A 16,927-nucleotide genomic window follows, 5' to 3' on the forward strand; every position below is an offset into this window, starting at 1 on the left:
CCTGGCCACTTTATTAGGTACACATTGCTAATACTGGGCCATGTTTTTCCTTCAGAACACATTTTTAGAACTGTATTTATTTTCATACCAAAATTGTTTGTTATGTTTACAGGAACATTTATAATGAGAAAGAAAAAGTTCTTTGGTTTCACATTCAGCTAGAGAGGGAGGACGGCTGAGCTCCGACATTTTTCAGTAATTTCACTCATTTTAAACCTCATCTGACAAAATGTAACCTTTGAAGGTCAAAGGTCAGACTTAAACAGACTGCTCCTATGAACACAAAAAAAGAGAAGAGGGGGAGGACACTTGTGTATTTCACCCTCCCATTAAGTCGTATTTCCTTTGGTATTTATTGCGTTGTTGTAACCGCTGCTCATTTTGTAATTTGTCTTTCCTCAGTGCTTCTACGCCAGCAGAGATGTGAGCAGAGGAGGGAGGAAAATGAGACGTCTTTCAAATCTTCCTTTAAAAGTGAAGTCAGTGAAATGATGTTTGACTCAACTGCATCATGTACAGTTTTGAGACTGACTGCAGCTGGGTTTTATCATCTCAGGTGTTCATGACATGTTTTATTTAGAGACGCTTTTGGTTAAATTCATAATTTAGATCATGTGACAGACATGACATCTTTTTAAGAAATCACACACAGAAACAGTGAAGGGCAGAAGGTTTGATCCTCTTAAAGAACTGAAATAATCCGAATAAAGAGGGCGAGCTGTTAAAGGAGTCCTCGTTCTGTGGTTTCTATATTCCAGGTGTGGCCACAGCTGTTTAACCTCTGCATCCTCCATCTGCTGTCCTCCAGATGCCTTTTAGGACCTGGGACATGTTTCCAGCTTCCAGATGTGTAAAAATACATCCCAAACGAAAGCTCAGGTCTCAGGAGGAAACATAGTTTGTTTGTTCTCCTGTAACATTCAAGGTCAAAGGTCACATAAAACTGTCAGGCGTTGGGAAAACTAATGATCTTCTACTGCTGCCACCTGCTGGCTGTTATCATGCAGTGACTGATGCCGCTATCTATTTACACACAGTGCATACATTCGGTGGCCACTTTATTAGGTATACCTGGCTAGTCCCATGTTGGGATTCCTTTTTTCTTCTGAGATATTTAAATTCTTCATGGCACTGATTCAACAAACTACTGGAAACATTCCTCACAGATTCTGGTCCATATTAAAATGACTGCATCACACAGCTGCTGCAGATTTGTCCATGATGTGGATCTCCTGTTAAAACCACCTCCTAAGATGATCTGTTGGACTGAGATCTGGTGACTGTGGAGGCCATTGGAGTATTTCTGTGAACTTGTTGTTATGTTCAAGAAATTAGTTTGAGATGATTTGATTTTTTGACATGGTGCTTTATCCAGCTGGGAGCAGCCACCAGACGACACTGTGGTTATAAAATGATGCACACAGTCAGTTAGAATACTTCAGCAGGCTGTGGGCTTTGAACAGTCCTCAGTATGGGGTCCAAAATGTGCCATTAAAATATCCCCTGACCAATACACCACCAACGAACTGTTACTTCTCCCTTCTGCAGAAGCAACAGGATCATGCTTCTGCAAAACTCATCAGACCTGTGCTGTAACGCCGCAGTTACCCTCAGTTTAAATCTCTAAAAAGTTCATTTTTCAGCAGATTCTGGTTTATGTGAGTCATCTTCTTCCTTTTCAGAGCAGAATGGCAGAAATATAAAAAGGTTCTCAATTTGAACTTCACTGGATCCACTTCATCATGTCTATATGCCAAAGGGTTGAGTTCTGCCGTGTGATTGGCTGTTTAGATATCTCTGCACCTACTCAGTGGTTTAACCAGCAGTTTAATAGGTGTGCCGAATAAAGTGGCACACCTATTTAGGAGGACTCACAGAGGATGGATTTGTTGTGTCAGTTTGTGTCAGTTTATGTTGTTGTTTTTTTTTTTTTATCTATATAAAACAACAACAGACTCGGGGTTCCTACCAGCTGAACAGCAGCTGGAGGCAGCGTTGAGCAGATGAACCTGCTCGCTGACTTTCTCTCGCTTTGACTTTGAAACTGTAACGAGAGACATGATTTACAGATTAATTTTCATTACTGTAAAGATCATTACTGATTACTGTTACACTTTAGTGCCAGTAGAGGGCAGCACCGCACCATGGTTTATTCTTGGGCAGCTGTGCGAGAGTTGCTGACTTTCCCTACAAACTGCACCAGGTCTGTTAAATCAACTTATCATTAAAAACCAGAGTTCATTCATATGACCACAACCTTCCACCGGGGGGCGCTTTAACATAAACACACATGTCAGTTTTTATTAAAGACAATATCACCAGCATGCTCAGAAGAACTCAACACATTTTACATAAAGACAGTTGTGAAAGTTGGGAAAGTGAAATTGTTCCTCCTGCTTTTAGTTTGTGGCTGAAGTTAACCTGTGTGTTGTCTTTGTTATCTGCTCTGAAGGTGACTGAAGTGTGTTTGGGTTCAACACAACAACTCACGTTTTCCATCAGACATCTTTGTGAAACCCACAGAAGCACACGAGAAGATCAAGTGAGACCAAAGTTTATTGAACCTGCAGAGAAACCAGATCACTGTGGAGACGACAGCACACTTAGAAATAACATATAAATAACAGCAAAGTTACTGAAGACATGAAACTTGGATTACACCTACATTTTAGTTACATAACATTTATTATTGTTTATGTATAAATGATGTCTTGGTCATGCTTTTATTCTGAAAGACCTGGTGAAGAAAATATTCTTTTTTAATATAAAAAATCTAAAAACTAGTTTAAGAAAGTTAAATTTTTCCAGCTTCTTTATAAAAGAAAGAATAATAATAACTCTCCATTTAACTTTCTGCCCTCAGAGGTTGTGTGAGGTTTCTTTCATGAGGAGAACAAACAGAATATAAACCAGTGTGTTTACAGTGAGTGTGTCAGGTCTGAGCTGCTGTGGGGACCAGTTAGAGAGCAGCAGCTGGATCCCAGTGGTTGGACTGGTGGACGACTTCAGTGAGGAGTAGATGACATTTGGCTCTGGTAGAAACTCTGCACACACAAACACACAGGAGGAGAATAGAAGCACAAAGCAGAGCCTCTCTGTTCTCTTTATATACAGCAAAGCATCAGGACACGTCAGTGAACGCATCACAGTTACAATAATATAACTTGGATCACATAACATATTGAACTTTGGACACATTTTCTGCTGATATATGACGAGTATATGAACAGTATCAGATCACACAGCATCTGCAACTTCGCTCAGAACCTTAATACTGCTGCTATCAGTCTGAGCCCTGATGGAGAAAGAGTAGCAGCTGTACAAAAACAAAACTGAGGTAATAGTCTTTGGCGCCAAAGAAAAACGATTACAGGTCACCAGAGAACTTCAATCTATACATCTAAAAACCACAAACCAGGCGAGAAATTTGGGTGTAGTGATGGATGCAGACCTAAACTTAGAAAAACACATTAAGACAATAACAAAGTCAGCTTACTATCACCTCAAGAATATTTCAAGGATAAAAGATCTGATGTCTCAACAGGACCTGGAAAAACTAGTCCATGCATTCATCTTTAGTAGGCTTGATTACTGTAACAGCATCTTTACAGGTCTACCTAAAAAATCAGTCAGACAACTACAGCTCATTCAGAACTCTGCTGCTCGAGTCCTCACTAAGACCAAAAAAGTGGACCACATCAGTCCAGCTCTGAGGTCCTTACACTGGCTGCCTGTCCGTCAGAGGATAGACTTTAAAGTTCTGATGCTGGTCTATAAAGCTCTGAATGGTTTAGGACCAAAATACATCAATGACCTCCTGACCCAGTATGAACCATCCAGATCCCTCAGGTCATCTGGATCCGGTCTTTTATCAGTTCCCAGAGTCAGAACCAGACACGGAGAAGCTGCATTCAGCTTTTATGCTCCTTATATCTGGAACAAACTCCCAGAAAGCCTCAGATCAGCTGAAACACTCAGTTTATTTAAATCCAGGTTGAAGACTCACCTGTTCTCAGCTGCATTTGAATAAAGCACCAAATCCACACTTTTAAGCTTAAATTTCAAAACTTACATTAACTACTGATTTTATCTGTTTTGATTTTATCTGTTTTGATTTTATATACTGTTTTGTTTGTTTGTTTGTTTGTTAATTAGTTAGTTAGTTTATTTGCTTGTTTTATTCAATTTTAAATCAGGCTTTTTATTTGTTCTTGTTTCTAATGTCTCTGTAAAGCACTTTGAATCACCTTGTTGTTGAATTGTGCTATACAAATAAACTTGCCTTGCCTTACCTCTGAGCTCTCGTCTCTCTGATGATGAACGTCCATAACTGATGTGTTCACTTCTTCCTGCTGAGCAGACTCCAGCTCCATTACTGTCTGAAACACACATGGAGGACGTCAGTGCAGGCAGCACAGTCTCTGAAATAACCTCAGTAGTATCTATAACACAAAAAGGTTTGTTGAACATTTTTTCTCTACAGTGCAAAAACTGTGAGATGACTCGTGACTCGTGGCAGGTCTGACTCATAGAAACACGATTACAGATCAGGAACGTGTTTCTCATCAAAGCCGTCAATCATCAAAAACTTGTAAAACCATCTGACCGATCCTGTCAGGAGGCTACATCTGCAAAACTACAAAATGAGCCACATAAAGAAAGTCAAATCCAAAAGACCAACACAGCTGAATAGATCAGGTTGATATTTACTGTTTGTATAGAAATTATAAACCACTCAGAGTGTTTTTTATTGTCTCTTTATCTCTGCGGTAGAACCTGGCAGTGAGCCTGAGTTAATCAGAAACCAGAAGCTGGATGATCACAGAGTCATTTCTGATAAGTGCAGGTGGACAAACACTAAACACAGCATTTACTGTAAAGGTCACCCAACAAAACATAATAACAGCAAAGCGACTTGTGATCATTTGTCAAAGTTGTCAGAGTTTAAAGGACAGTCTGGATTCTGCAAACCTCCTTAAAGTTAGAAAATAAACACACACCAGCACAGCCGACAGGAAGGACGACTTTCAATGAAAACTACATGTAAAAATTTTAATATGATAAAAAAGCTGCTGAACTGGAAGCTCAGCTTCCTGTTCATGAACTTCAGGCATGTCGTCTCGTTGCATTTTTGGACGTTGCCCGATGTCCTGCTGGCATAAAATAAACACACTCTGAGAGTTTCCAACTTGACCAAACAGATGTTTCCATACAATGATTATTATGGATATATTATTTCTGACTTTCTCTGTCTGCTGTGTTTCCTGGATTTGTGAGCAAACACAAGAAAAAAGTGCAGTCTGTCCTTGTTGAGTTTCTTAGTTTGATTCAGTGAGAAGAGTCTGGAAGAGGAGCTCAGGAGGAGCAGGAAGGAGGAGGGAGGAGCAGGAAATAGCAGTAGTTTCACTTTGTCAAAAGGAGGACTGCAGCTCACCTGTGGACTCCACCATGATTGTTTGAGTGAGTGAAAATTCATTTACTTCTTTCTTTAACCAGGTTTGTCACACAGTTCTCTTATTCAGCCTTTAAACAGACAGATCTGAGTCTACAGTTTAAAATAGAGATGGACCGATCCGATATTACGTATCGGTATCGGTCCGATACTGACCTAAATTACTGGATCGGATATCGGAGAAAAATAAAAAATGTAATCCGATCCATTAAATATCACGAAAGCACCTCACAAAATTTGCAACACGCCGTAACTCGCCTCAGAACGTCGGAGCAGTATGCATCACGTGATAGAGCAGCTGTGGCATGCGGGACCTGTCGGTGGTCTGGATAGCATTTGGAGCTTCGCTAGCAACCTGGCATTTCATCTCCGACAAAGTTATCCCCGAGAGAAGTAAAGCAAGTGTGTAAGTCCATCTCTGAATGTTTGTAAAGCATTCCCACGTTAAGCTTAACGAGCGACTGCCTCTCGCTCTCCGGCTGCTACTTCAATCGTGAAACTGCTAATGATCAGCTGATCGGCTTTTCTGTCGTGAGTCTCTCTTGTTTGTTTTTGGTCCACTTTGCACCAGAAAGAGCAAACCAGCGGCTGAACAACAGCAGCACGTTTAAGCTTGATAAGCTGTTGTTACAATTTATTTAATATTACTTTCTACACCAGGATCTTTTTCTACGTAGCTGACGGCTGGTAACTGTGCAGGGGCGGATCTAGCAAAGTTTAGCCAGGGGGGCCGATAGGGCATTAACTGGGAAAAGGGGGCACAAAGACATACTTTTCTTTCTTATTCTCATTTAAAATGTCTAGCTTTTAATAAATAATTATCTGACACCCAAAGTTTTAATTTGATGTAAAATGAATAGAAGTCAATTACTGTATATAGTGACTATTAAGTCTAATATATATACCCTAGTAAGCTATAGTACATTTTCCTTTGGGAAGGTACCATCTGTGCAGTCTGCAATTTTGTTGAAGAAAGATGTTGAATCTATTTAATATTTCTTGAAAAATAATTGATTTCTGTGCATTTTTTTTCACACTGCATCAAATTAAGGTTGATTACGTTGATTAAGCATCATGAGGTGGAGCGTGAGGGGTGGTTCCCTATTTTTTATTTATTTATTTTTGTTGTTGCTGGGAGTTGGAACCCTATTAGTTAGGTTGCTTAATATTTACGCTAAGTACTCTTTAAAATACCAGAATAGGGAGGATGGTGTAGGTCTAAGTTTATTAGATTGATCAGTATTGCTGAACTATGAAATATTTTTTTTGTATACAGGTATAACAGAATAGCTTTAGTGTAGTTGTTGTTTTAAACTTGAGTATGAACTTGCAGACTTGCAAAATGCAGCAAGATATTTTAAAAAACAGTTTTGTTGATTAAAAAACACTATATCGGATTCATATCGGTATCGGCAGATATCCAAATTTATGATATCGGTATCGGTATCGGACATAAAAAAGTGGTATCGTGCCATCTCTAGTTTAAAACACAGCGAATACAACGTGATGATGGGAAATGTGGAGCACTGCCTTCATGATTTAAATCTGGGGTCAAGCAGGGCCCGAAACTGGTGCTTTATAATAAATATGATGATAATAAGAACTGAATTACACATTCAAACGCAGAGCTCCTGCTGTAACCTTCACTCTCTAGGTTTTTCCTTTTCTTCACTCATCTCAGATTTCTGGCACAAACACGTTGCAAACAACATGAGTGATACTGGTGTTGGTATGTGATTCATATCAGCATGATGGGATTGATGCTTTAGTTTGTTTCTAAAGGAAACGTGTCTCCACATGTTCCCTGTTCTGATCTTTACCTGTCCTGTGATCATGTGACAAAAGGCCTGAGCAAATACATTTAAGCTGCAGCGAGTGAGAAAGAGGAACACGAGGAGGTGCATTGAGGTACCTCCACACCATGGAGCTGAGTGGAAAACAGAGCAAACAGCGATGTGTTTGCTTCAAATTCTCTGCTGTGGCAAAACCACCGACCTCAGACATGAAGCCTGAAAGCAAAGCTCCACTTTGATTTGAAAAGCCTGTTTAAAAACAAGCTAGCCCTCTTTAGCACGCTGTTGTACTCAAACAACAAATGTTTGGTGATTATGCTGTGCTTTAAAGTTTTTTTTCTTTATGTTGTGACACCAACACCTCAGTGTTGAGTAAAATGATGCGTAGCAGAGAGTTTGACCTTTGACCCGAGGATGGAGCACTCCTTCCAGGTGCCAGATCTGCATGCGGCCGTGTTAGCTACAGCTAAGCTAAGGCTGATATCATTTTTATAAATGTTTACATTAAAATAATCAGTTTTCTTAATATGTGCATCCACATGTTGTTTACAGACAGATTCTGGTTTAGTTGTTTAGACAGCAGGTTTTGGTTTGTTGCCTCAGAGCAACATTGTGCAGTTAGGCCACTTTTCTTACAATAATGGTAGCAGTGGTTCCAAACTCTGGTCCTTCGTTCAAATATAAACCAGGAACCCCAAACTCTCAGAACGTAGGGTAATATAACACTAACATTAATGCCATGGAGGGCTAGTCTCACCCAAAGTGCTTTAGAGACGGGCACATTTACACTCCAGGTGTCTAAAAACAAACAGTTTCAAAATGCATGGAAAGCTCAAAGGTGTGATTTTTCCATTATTTCTAATAAAAAACAAATCTCACAGTGATTTAATGATCATTCAAATGTGTTCACAAACTGATGTTTGATCTCATGAATCCTGGCACACTGCTCTCCACCTTTAAAACTTGATATCGTGGTACCAGTATTTACTCAGTACTGGAAGATAATCCAGTTCTGCATTGTCACACACTGCTAGAAAGAAAGGAGGGAGCTTTGATAACCAAGCTCACCACAGCCAGGTGTAGCTCATGAAATAAAGCACAGCAGAGAAACCAGAACAGACACAAGCAGGCAGAGTGTGGGAGTTTTTTTTAAGGTGGACTTGGACACAATACGAACAGGCTGTGTGGGCGTTGTCTGTCTTGCCTGGAGGGGTGAAAGGAGGAAGCCTCGGCTGAATCCAAAGACGTCATGTTTGAAAATGTGTTTCTGTGCAGTTTCCATGGTGACGGTATTGACATTTATATCCCTGAGTACTGTCTGTCAACAAGCTGTCAGTTTGTTTCTGACATGAAGGTGTGCAGTAAGGCCGGGCTGGTTCCTCTCATGCAGCAGTTTCTCTGCAAACGTCTCCAGTTTAACAGAACGATATCTCTTTACATTAAAAGTTCTTAAACTCATAGTTTCATAAATATTGATCACATGTTAGCAGTTAATCTTCTCTCTACTGCTGTGAAACACAAAGAGAGAATCTAACCTTTTATCAAGATTCAAGAGACAAGATTCAAACAGGCCGTCTGAACTTATTTTATTAAGTTTTGGAATTAAATCACAAAATTCTCAGCTTTCAGGAGCCATTTGAATTTTCTCACTGGTCTAAAATGTCTGATGAGTTACAGTAACGTGAAGCACACATGCTAAAATCTTGGCAGAGCTGATTTATCTGCCTTGTTAAACTGTCTGAGCACAGAAAAGCAAAGGACAGATGCACCAACAGGTCAGAACGTCACTTTATTTAAACAAACAGGCTCCTGGTCGGAGAGCGTGTCCTATTCTCAGTCTCCTGATGACGACTGGACCCCCGACTCTCACCTCTCCTACTTTCCTTTGTTCAGTCATCCTCCTCCTGGATTTCCTTCCACCTCATCAGCAGTAATGACTGATGCTGACCTCATCAGTCTCATCACCACCCTCTTCTCCAACTGTAGTCTCATAAAAAGTCCACTAGTTTTCACAAACCTCAGAAGTTACTTTCCTGCCAAGTCCACACATGAATTCAGAATAAAAAAAACAACAACAGAGTTTTCAAAATCTCCTTAAAGTCATTTAAAGGAGAAATAAGTAAACTACTTAATGTTTATGCTTCCTTGTTTACTTCCCTGCTGAGTCATTTAACAGGGAGTGTCCTTTTTCCAGCTATAAAAAGAGAAACTGTGTCTCTGCTGCTCCGATAAGGAGCTCTGTGACTGGTTTTGTGAGACTGCTATTCACACTTGAATGAGAATGAAGCGACACTGCATTGGATCTTCCCTCATCCTTACGTGCAGCTGTGGATAATCTGCTGAAGGTAACCACTAACACTACTAATGCTATCATCACTGCACTTTAGAGCTAATGTGAAAGAAGCAGCTCAGGCTGTTAGCAGCAGCACGGAGCCCTGATCTGTTTATACAGCGTTCGAACAACGACCAACTGTCATCAATCGAGACTGGAGATAGCATGAGTGACTGTAATTCTTCTGCTCTCATTACATGAGTGCACACACTCATTCTGAATGTAAAGTACATGTGTAATTTTACTTTTTACATGCCTGTGTAATTTTATGTAATTAATATAAGAAGTAAAGCTCACAGGGCGCACACATCAGCCACAAGCTCAGGTGAGCAAACTCAGTACGAATCCATTAAAAGTTTGCCAGGCTCTTAATACACAGCAGTGATGATGTGGCCTGTTAGCGCACAGTTAACCGGAACAGATCCAAACATGGATAACATTTTAAAAGCCAAAAAATCTGTTTTTGCATTTGGTAGCGATGCTGTGATGGCTGCTTTCATGCTGCAGCTCCTCTTTACTTCCCACGGCCATGAACTCAAGCTAATCCTCGTTTCTTCTGTCTGCTCACTTAAAATGAGCGGTGTAGATTACATTAGATTAGATGAAACTTTATTAATCCCTCGGGTGGGTTCCTCCGGGAAATTCGGTTTCCAATAGCAGTTACAGAATGTGAGCAGAAATATACCACATATACACATATATAAATACAGAGTATACAAAAGGGATAAATGGAATAAATAGGAATAAAAATACAAAGGAAGTGCACATTTCAAGTATTGTCTAGTAGAGTCTAATTGTAAGTAGCAAATAACTAATCTGAAAGGGGCGTTTCACGGATCTAATGACTCTTCAACAAACATCCTTTGCCATTAGTAACAGCCACTCCAGAGATGTTTGCTGCAGGAAACTACTGCTCTGCTGATTTAGCACACAAAAGAAAACAATCCATGGAATTCCAGTAATGATTTCATCACTGAGTGCTGGTTTGTTTGTGCAGAAACAAGAAATATACATGAAATAGATATAAAGCAAGAAAAAAGTTACAGTTCAACGCACAGTCAGAGGTTTCAGTAACGACGGCTCAATAAGATGCACATATAAAATGTTTAAGTCGTCTGTGAGGAAAACAAACATAATCTGAGCAAATAGTTTCATCTCACACGTGCAGGTATTCACCACCACTCGTCCAATTAAACTCTTTGTGCGTAAATTCCACTAAGAAGCCATCGTCCACGCCGCCTTCATAGTACAGAAAACCCGGGTTAAGCGTGACGTCACCTCTGTGGAGAAGATGAAGATTAAATTAAATCCTGCTTCGTAGTACAACAAAGCAGGATTTGATCTTGTCCACAGAGGCCTTTGTATTACGAAGTAGCATTTCAACTTATCCGGCTAACTTCGTGGTTAACTCTGGGATTTTTGTACTATCGGGGTAAATATCCCATGGTTACTTATCCAGATGAGAGATCAACCGGTACAAACTAACTAACCGATCAATTTTATGGAAAATGACGTATCCATTCCTGGAAGATCCCTCAGTTGTGTGTGGATAGTAGCATTGCCTTAAATCAGGGGTGGGCAATTCCAGGCCCCGAGGGCCGGTGTCCTTCAGGTTTTAGATCTCACCTTGGGTCAACACACCTGAATCACATGATTAGTTTGTTACCAGGCCTCTGGAGAACTTCAGGACATTTTGAGGAGCTAATTTAGCCATTTAAATCAGCTGTGTTGGTTTAAGGGTACACTAAAACCTGCAGGACACCGGCCCTCGAGGCCTGGAGTTGCCCAACCCTGCCTTAAATATTTCATTAGTGAATAATGTCTGTGTGCATTTAGAGGCAAGTCTACATACGTTCATGCAGCACTTTTAGCACTAAAATACTGCATTGTAGCTTTTCCTGCTGATTTACTTTAACCTTCTAGGACCCTGCGTCCACATATGTGGACATCACATTTTGGGTTATTTAGACCAAAATACTCAATTCTGCTCTACAAGAGCTTGATATCCACTTACGAGGACATTATACTGCTACTGTTCTATTGAAATTTTAAACTAATATCCTCATATGTGGCTCTTATTTTTCATAAAAACAAAAATAAGGTAAAAAAAATCTGGTAATCCTTTGTTTTTACATTCATCAGGCCCCAATATGCCCAAAGAGAAATAAAAATGCACGCCGTGGAAGAGTTCGGGTCTTAGGAGGTTAATTCTGTTGTGAATGACCATGACAGACCCGGTGACACATTTATGCTTTGCAGCATTCTTTATTAACACTCAGGGTTGCTGTGCATACACACACAGAGCTGCAGCTCTCCCGCTGCCGGCTCAACATAACCAACAACAATCACAATGAAGGACCCAGTGCCATATTAAGTTAGCGGGATATGATTGCGAATGCCGTGCAGGGGTGTCTGCCTTCCCTGCACGGCCCACCACATCTGTATTATGTGTTTAACCTATTCCTGTTTTTATAATCTTATAAAATAAAATACTATAATATATAGCATAAGCTTCCGCCAGGCAGGTGTCAGTATACTTATCCATGTTTGTGAATGGTTGTTGCCAATGGAAACGCATCCATACTTAAACTGGAAAACCCGGAGTTAACTTAGTGACGTGAACCCAGACATCAGCTATTCTGGGTATGTTGAGCCAGTAGTACAACTTGAGGTACTTTAAATAGATTTTAATACACAATGTAATCACTGCTAAGATACTTTAGTAGGATTATAACTTCTCCTTGAGTTAAACACCTGGTAAGATTATAATCTTTAAAACACACAGGATAATCCTTCCTGCTATTGCCAATTACATTTTATTTACATAGCTCCAAATCACAATAACAGTCGCCTCAAGGCACTCATGAGGATCATTGTTGGTGTTTCTCATAGTGATTAACTACGAGAACCAGGTTTGTCACACAGGTTTGACTTGCCAAGCAGAAGGTTGCTGGTTTGATTCCAACGGGAAACATAAATGCTCTTGTGGCAGTAAGGCTTTTAAACTGTGCCAAATGAAACACGGCGGTGTGTGAATGATGTGGTGAACCTTTGTGACAAAGGTCTTTTTTGTGTATCTGTGGGGATGTTCCTGCTGATTACATTCTTAGTAAATCACTAAGAATACACCACTACTCAGCTAGTCTAAACTATGGAGTAGTCATCCAGGTATCACTTTAAATTTAATGTTCAATGTCAGACTGTGTGAAGTGAAACCACCGATTACATTTTTCTACCATAAATCCTCAAATGTCACTTCACTGTGCAGACATGTACATTATGAACACATTAGGTTATAGTTTGAAGTGAAGGGGAAAAGCCTTTTAAATAACTAATCTTCTTACAAAAGATGTTCATCTAATGTTAAAATATCAGATTTGATCTAATATTAAGTTAGCCATTTTAACATCTAAAAAGAAACATGGGACTGCAGCATGTCTACAGTTCATGACAAACATCTCTATAAGTGACCACAGCTAAATGTATTCACAGCCAATTGAACAGAGCTAATAATGAGGGGCTACAGCGTCATCTAGTGGCCGATGGCTGAAGATGCAGTGGGAACAAAAACACATATGTCATAAGTTTACTTTTAAAAAAGCAAATGTATTTACTTTACACATAACCCATCCATAAATCCTGTTGACTACAAAATATTTAAACACATTTACTATTATAAGCAAATATATTAGACATTAAATTCAATGATGTGTTAAAGGAGAAAAATAAAATGAGGAGAGATTCTCAGCTCTAACTGAAAATCAAACTCCTGTATTTTCTATTGTTTTGCAGAACCCACATATTTCATGTCATCCTGTGGAGCTTTATCAAAGATGTGCCGGCTTCAGTGTGAAATATGATGTCGTTGACTAAATCACAAGAAACCCAAGACCCAGCCTGATTGTTTGAGGGATAATTGGATGCCAACTGAATCAGAGTAAACTCAGCTTCTCTGGGATATTTAGAAAATAAGCTCATTATGAGATTCTGATGTTGAAACCCACAGAAAACAGAAGATGGATGCTGTGAAGATATTCTGCTGGACTCTGGGGTGTGTCTGCCTCCTGCTTCCTGTAACTGCAGGTGAGATTTAAGTGTCTTTGTAAAGTCAGGAGCACCTGCATCACCTGTGTGATAGAAGGAATGTTGGCCAATCACAAGCTAGATATAGTCTGATGTCAGAAAAGGAGTTTAAGGGGAAAAAGTGAAACTTTGATTTAATGTGTGACATTTATTTATTAATCTGGTTTCAGGTTAACCAATCAGAGGACGGTGACCTCTTAACCTCTCTCTGATTGGCTGCTGTAGAGGCGAACAGTTCAAACTTTGACTTCTAACCTCTCTGTTTTGTGTTGTTACCTCTTTCAGATCAGAAAATCATCACAGCCGAGTCTGGACAGAACGTCACATTGCCGTCTCGAGCTCCAAATGAGAACAAAACCATCACAGTAGTAGAGTGGAGCAGAACTGATCTGGAGTCAGAACATGTGCTTTTGTACCGAGATGAGCAGTTTGAACCAGAAGAGCAGCATCCATCTTTTAAGAATCGAGTGGATCTGCAGGACAGACAGATGAAGGATGGAGACGTGTCTTTGATTCTGAAGGATGTGACGACTGCTGATAGTGGAACATATGAGTGTCGAGTCTTCATGGGAGGGAAAGAACGCAGGAAAAGAGCTCATCTGAAGACTGACCCCATCAGCAGCATCTACCTGAGTGTTGTTGATCCTCCAGGTGAGTGAGTAGAGTTGAGTGTGTGTGTGATCAGAGGTGAAGCTGCTTCCTGCTTGTTGATGTTTGTTTCTAAAGATGTTGTTGATGAGACTTTGTAGAAAGCAGCTGGTCTGAGTGATGTGATCAGAGTGCAGTAGATAATGTCTGACAGCAGTTTGATTCTGTTCTGTTCTTCACTCATCACCTACCTGACAGCTGACACCTCACACCTGTTTCTCACCTGCAGGTCAGACAGAAAGACGTGTTGGACTGATGCTCAGTTTGTCACTTGTTGCTGTGCTTGCTGTTGCTGTTGGTTTTCTGATCTACAAAAAACATAAACAGCAGAATCATAATTAATCCCAGCCTTCTCCTGCTGAACAGTGTGAGGTTGAATTGTCTCCAAGCACAGCTGTGAATTAAGAGTCTCCTGCTGCTGTTCCAGCTTCTCAGAGGTGACACAGATCATCCAGTGGAGAGACACACGAGGACATCCTGAATTTGTTGTTCAGCATCTTTGTGAAAGTCTTGGACATTTTCCTTTGGACATGTTGAAACACTTTAACTAAAGATGCTTTCAGTCCAAAAGTCTTTTTCTCACTGTTGTTTGGTGCAAAGCGTCGACAATCATCCAGAAAACATTTTCAGCTTTAATCCTGGTTTCAGGTGAAAGTTTGTCTTTAGCTCCTCACTGTCCTGATGAGCTACATGAACACCAGCTGGAAGTCAGTTTGTCCATGGGAAGTTTGGACTCTTTTTCTTTTATAAAACATATAAAACATGTAAATTTCAGACGTGTCCTGTTTCTACTGTGAGTGTAGCTGTTAGCTCGTGACCTCCTGCTGAGCTAAAGCCTCAGACTGTTTCTGTAGTTTAAATAGACGACACATCATTCATACATCAGTGTGTGTTTATTATATGCAGCTTTTATTCATGTCAGTCTGAACACTGCATGTACTGTGAAACTCTTTATTTATATTACAGATTTTGTTCTTTTATGTTATTATTAATGATGAAATGAGTGAGTTTTTCTGTACAGATGAATTTTCTTTGATCAAAAACTTTGTGAGCTGTAGTCTGATGTTGTTTTCTGAGCATTTCTCCTCCACTCTGCTCTTTCTGAATAATCTTTCCTGAATAATCTGATCTGGAATCAGTCCACAGTGAACAAACACACTGAGCAAACGTGTAATCTGAACTAAAGTCAAACTTTGAAACCAACCAAGAATGTCTTTAATTGGCTGGACACAGAGGACATCAAAATACGTATCTGTGAGAGCAGATTTTCTCTCACATGAAGAGTGTCCTCAGCACCTTCTGTAGCTGTCTGACTGCTGTGTCTCTGAGTGGGCGACCAGAGATCACATTAACATGTGAATCCCCGTATTAACAAACATGTCATTCTGTAGTACATCAATGTTAGAAACACTTGAAACCATTGTGTGGTGGTAAAAGTAGGTTAAAGAACAAACATGAAAACCTGTCGCTGCACTTTCAAGAGCCCGATGCTCCAGGATGGTGCCACAGTTTCTTGTCAGTAAATGTTACCATACCATACAATAGTTTATGTAAATAACAATTTAAAAACAACACATGGCTGACCAAAGTGCTTCACAGCAGAATGATCAAAAACACAATAAATACATGATGATAAAATAACAGTCTCAGATACCCACTGAGTCAAAAGCCAGCAAATAAAAATGAATTTTTAACCTGGATTTAAAAACCACCACTAAAGTGCCTAATGTGGAGAGGAAGATCATTCCAAAGCTTCAGGCCCACAACAGAGAACGCTCAGCTGACCGGAGTGAATGAGGGGGGGCATAGGGCTTCAGCAGATCAGACAAATATACAGACCATTTCAGGATTTAAAAATCAGTAAAAAGGTTTTAAAATAGATTCACATTTTAATTGGAAGCCAGTGTATGCAGGCCAGAACCGGAGTGATATGCTAAAATTTTATTTTACCAGTTAAAAACTGTGGCGCAGCATTTTGCACCAGTTGCAGGTGTGCTTTGGCCAACCTCTATTATAAGGGAGTTGCAGTAATCCAAGTGAGAGGTTATAAAAGCATGTATGAGAGTTTCCAAATAACGCCTGGAAAGAAAAGGCTTAACCTTCGACAGAATCTGAGATGATAGAATTTATGTTGCCATCAAAACCAAGTGCAGAGTCAATCTTTACCCCAAGATTAGCAATCGAGCTCTTCAGGTAAGGCTCTGAGTCTACTTTAGTGCAATCGACACAGCTGATCAGCAGAGGGAGGTGTTTGCTCTTATAGTGCAGTGTGACTGTGAGCAGACCTGCACACACTCAGTGATTATGCATTCATACACTATTATTGATGACATCTTTATCTCTGTGCAAAATGCTCCATTATGTCCCGGAAAGCATTTTTCTGAGTGCAAGTTCTCATGGGTGAGTGTTTCCACTAATCACCGAATGTGGAAAAGACACCATGTAGACGTCTGTTCACAACCATATTCATTGTTATTGTTTAAATAATAATAATAAAGGCAAATGAATGATCTGATCTTCATTTCTCACTTTGTAAGAGAGGGTCAGACCTGACCTCTGTTGTGTGTGGAAGAACCGTCAACATGTTAACTTACTGTCGTGCTGCAACCAGCTTCAACC

General features: G+C 40.0%; 1 protein-coding gene across 2 annotated transcripts; it reads left to right on the forward strand.

Moving 5' to 3' along the window:
• The first annotated feature begins 5,416 nt into the window (after positions 1-5,416).
• On the forward strand, positions 5,417-16,297 carry LOC308406774 (programmed cell death 1 ligand 1-like). Of its 2 annotated transcripts, none has more exons than XM_080897991.1 (4): positions 5,417-5,460; positions 13,584-13,660; positions 13,946-14,311; positions 14,538-16,297. In XM_080897991.1, the coding sequence occupies exons 2-4, from the start codon at positions 13,594-13,596 to the stop codon at positions 14,648-14,650; spliced, it is 546 nt and encodes a 181-aa protein (XP_080754117.1). In that variant the 5' UTR covers positions 5,417-5,460; positions 13,584-13,593; the 3' UTR covers positions 14,651-16,297. The 2 variants fall into 2 exon arrangements, with proteins under 2 accessions (XP_080754117.1, XP_080754116.1); XM_080897990.1 differs by lacking the exon at positions 5,417-5,460 and adding an exon at positions 5,704-5,858.
• Positions 16,298-16,927: the final 630 nt, after the last annotated feature.

The sequence above is a fragment of the Rhamphochromis sp. 'chilingali' genome (assembly GCF_963969265.1).
Source record: "Rhamphochromis sp. 'chilingali' genome assembly, chromosome: 1".
NCBI lineage: Eukaryota > Metazoa > Chordata > Actinopteri > Cichliformes > Cichlidae > Rhamphochromis > Rhamphochromis sp. 'chilingali'.

Excerpts from the sequence above, each read along its gene's own strand:
- LOC308406774 (XM_080897990.1), top strand. The coding sequence starts at position 5,758 with ATGCGGGACCTGTCGGTGGTCTGGATAGCATTTGGAGCTTCGCTAGCA. Across the intron at positions 5,859-13,583 it reads GAGAGAAGTAAAGCAAGTGT|AAAACAGAAGATGGATGCTG; the intron begins GTAAGTCCATCT and ends TGAAACCCACAG. Across the intron at positions 13,661-13,945 it reads CCTGCTTCCTGTAACTGCAG|ATCAGAAAATCATCACAGCC; the intron begins GTGAGATTTAAG and ends TACCTCTTTCAG.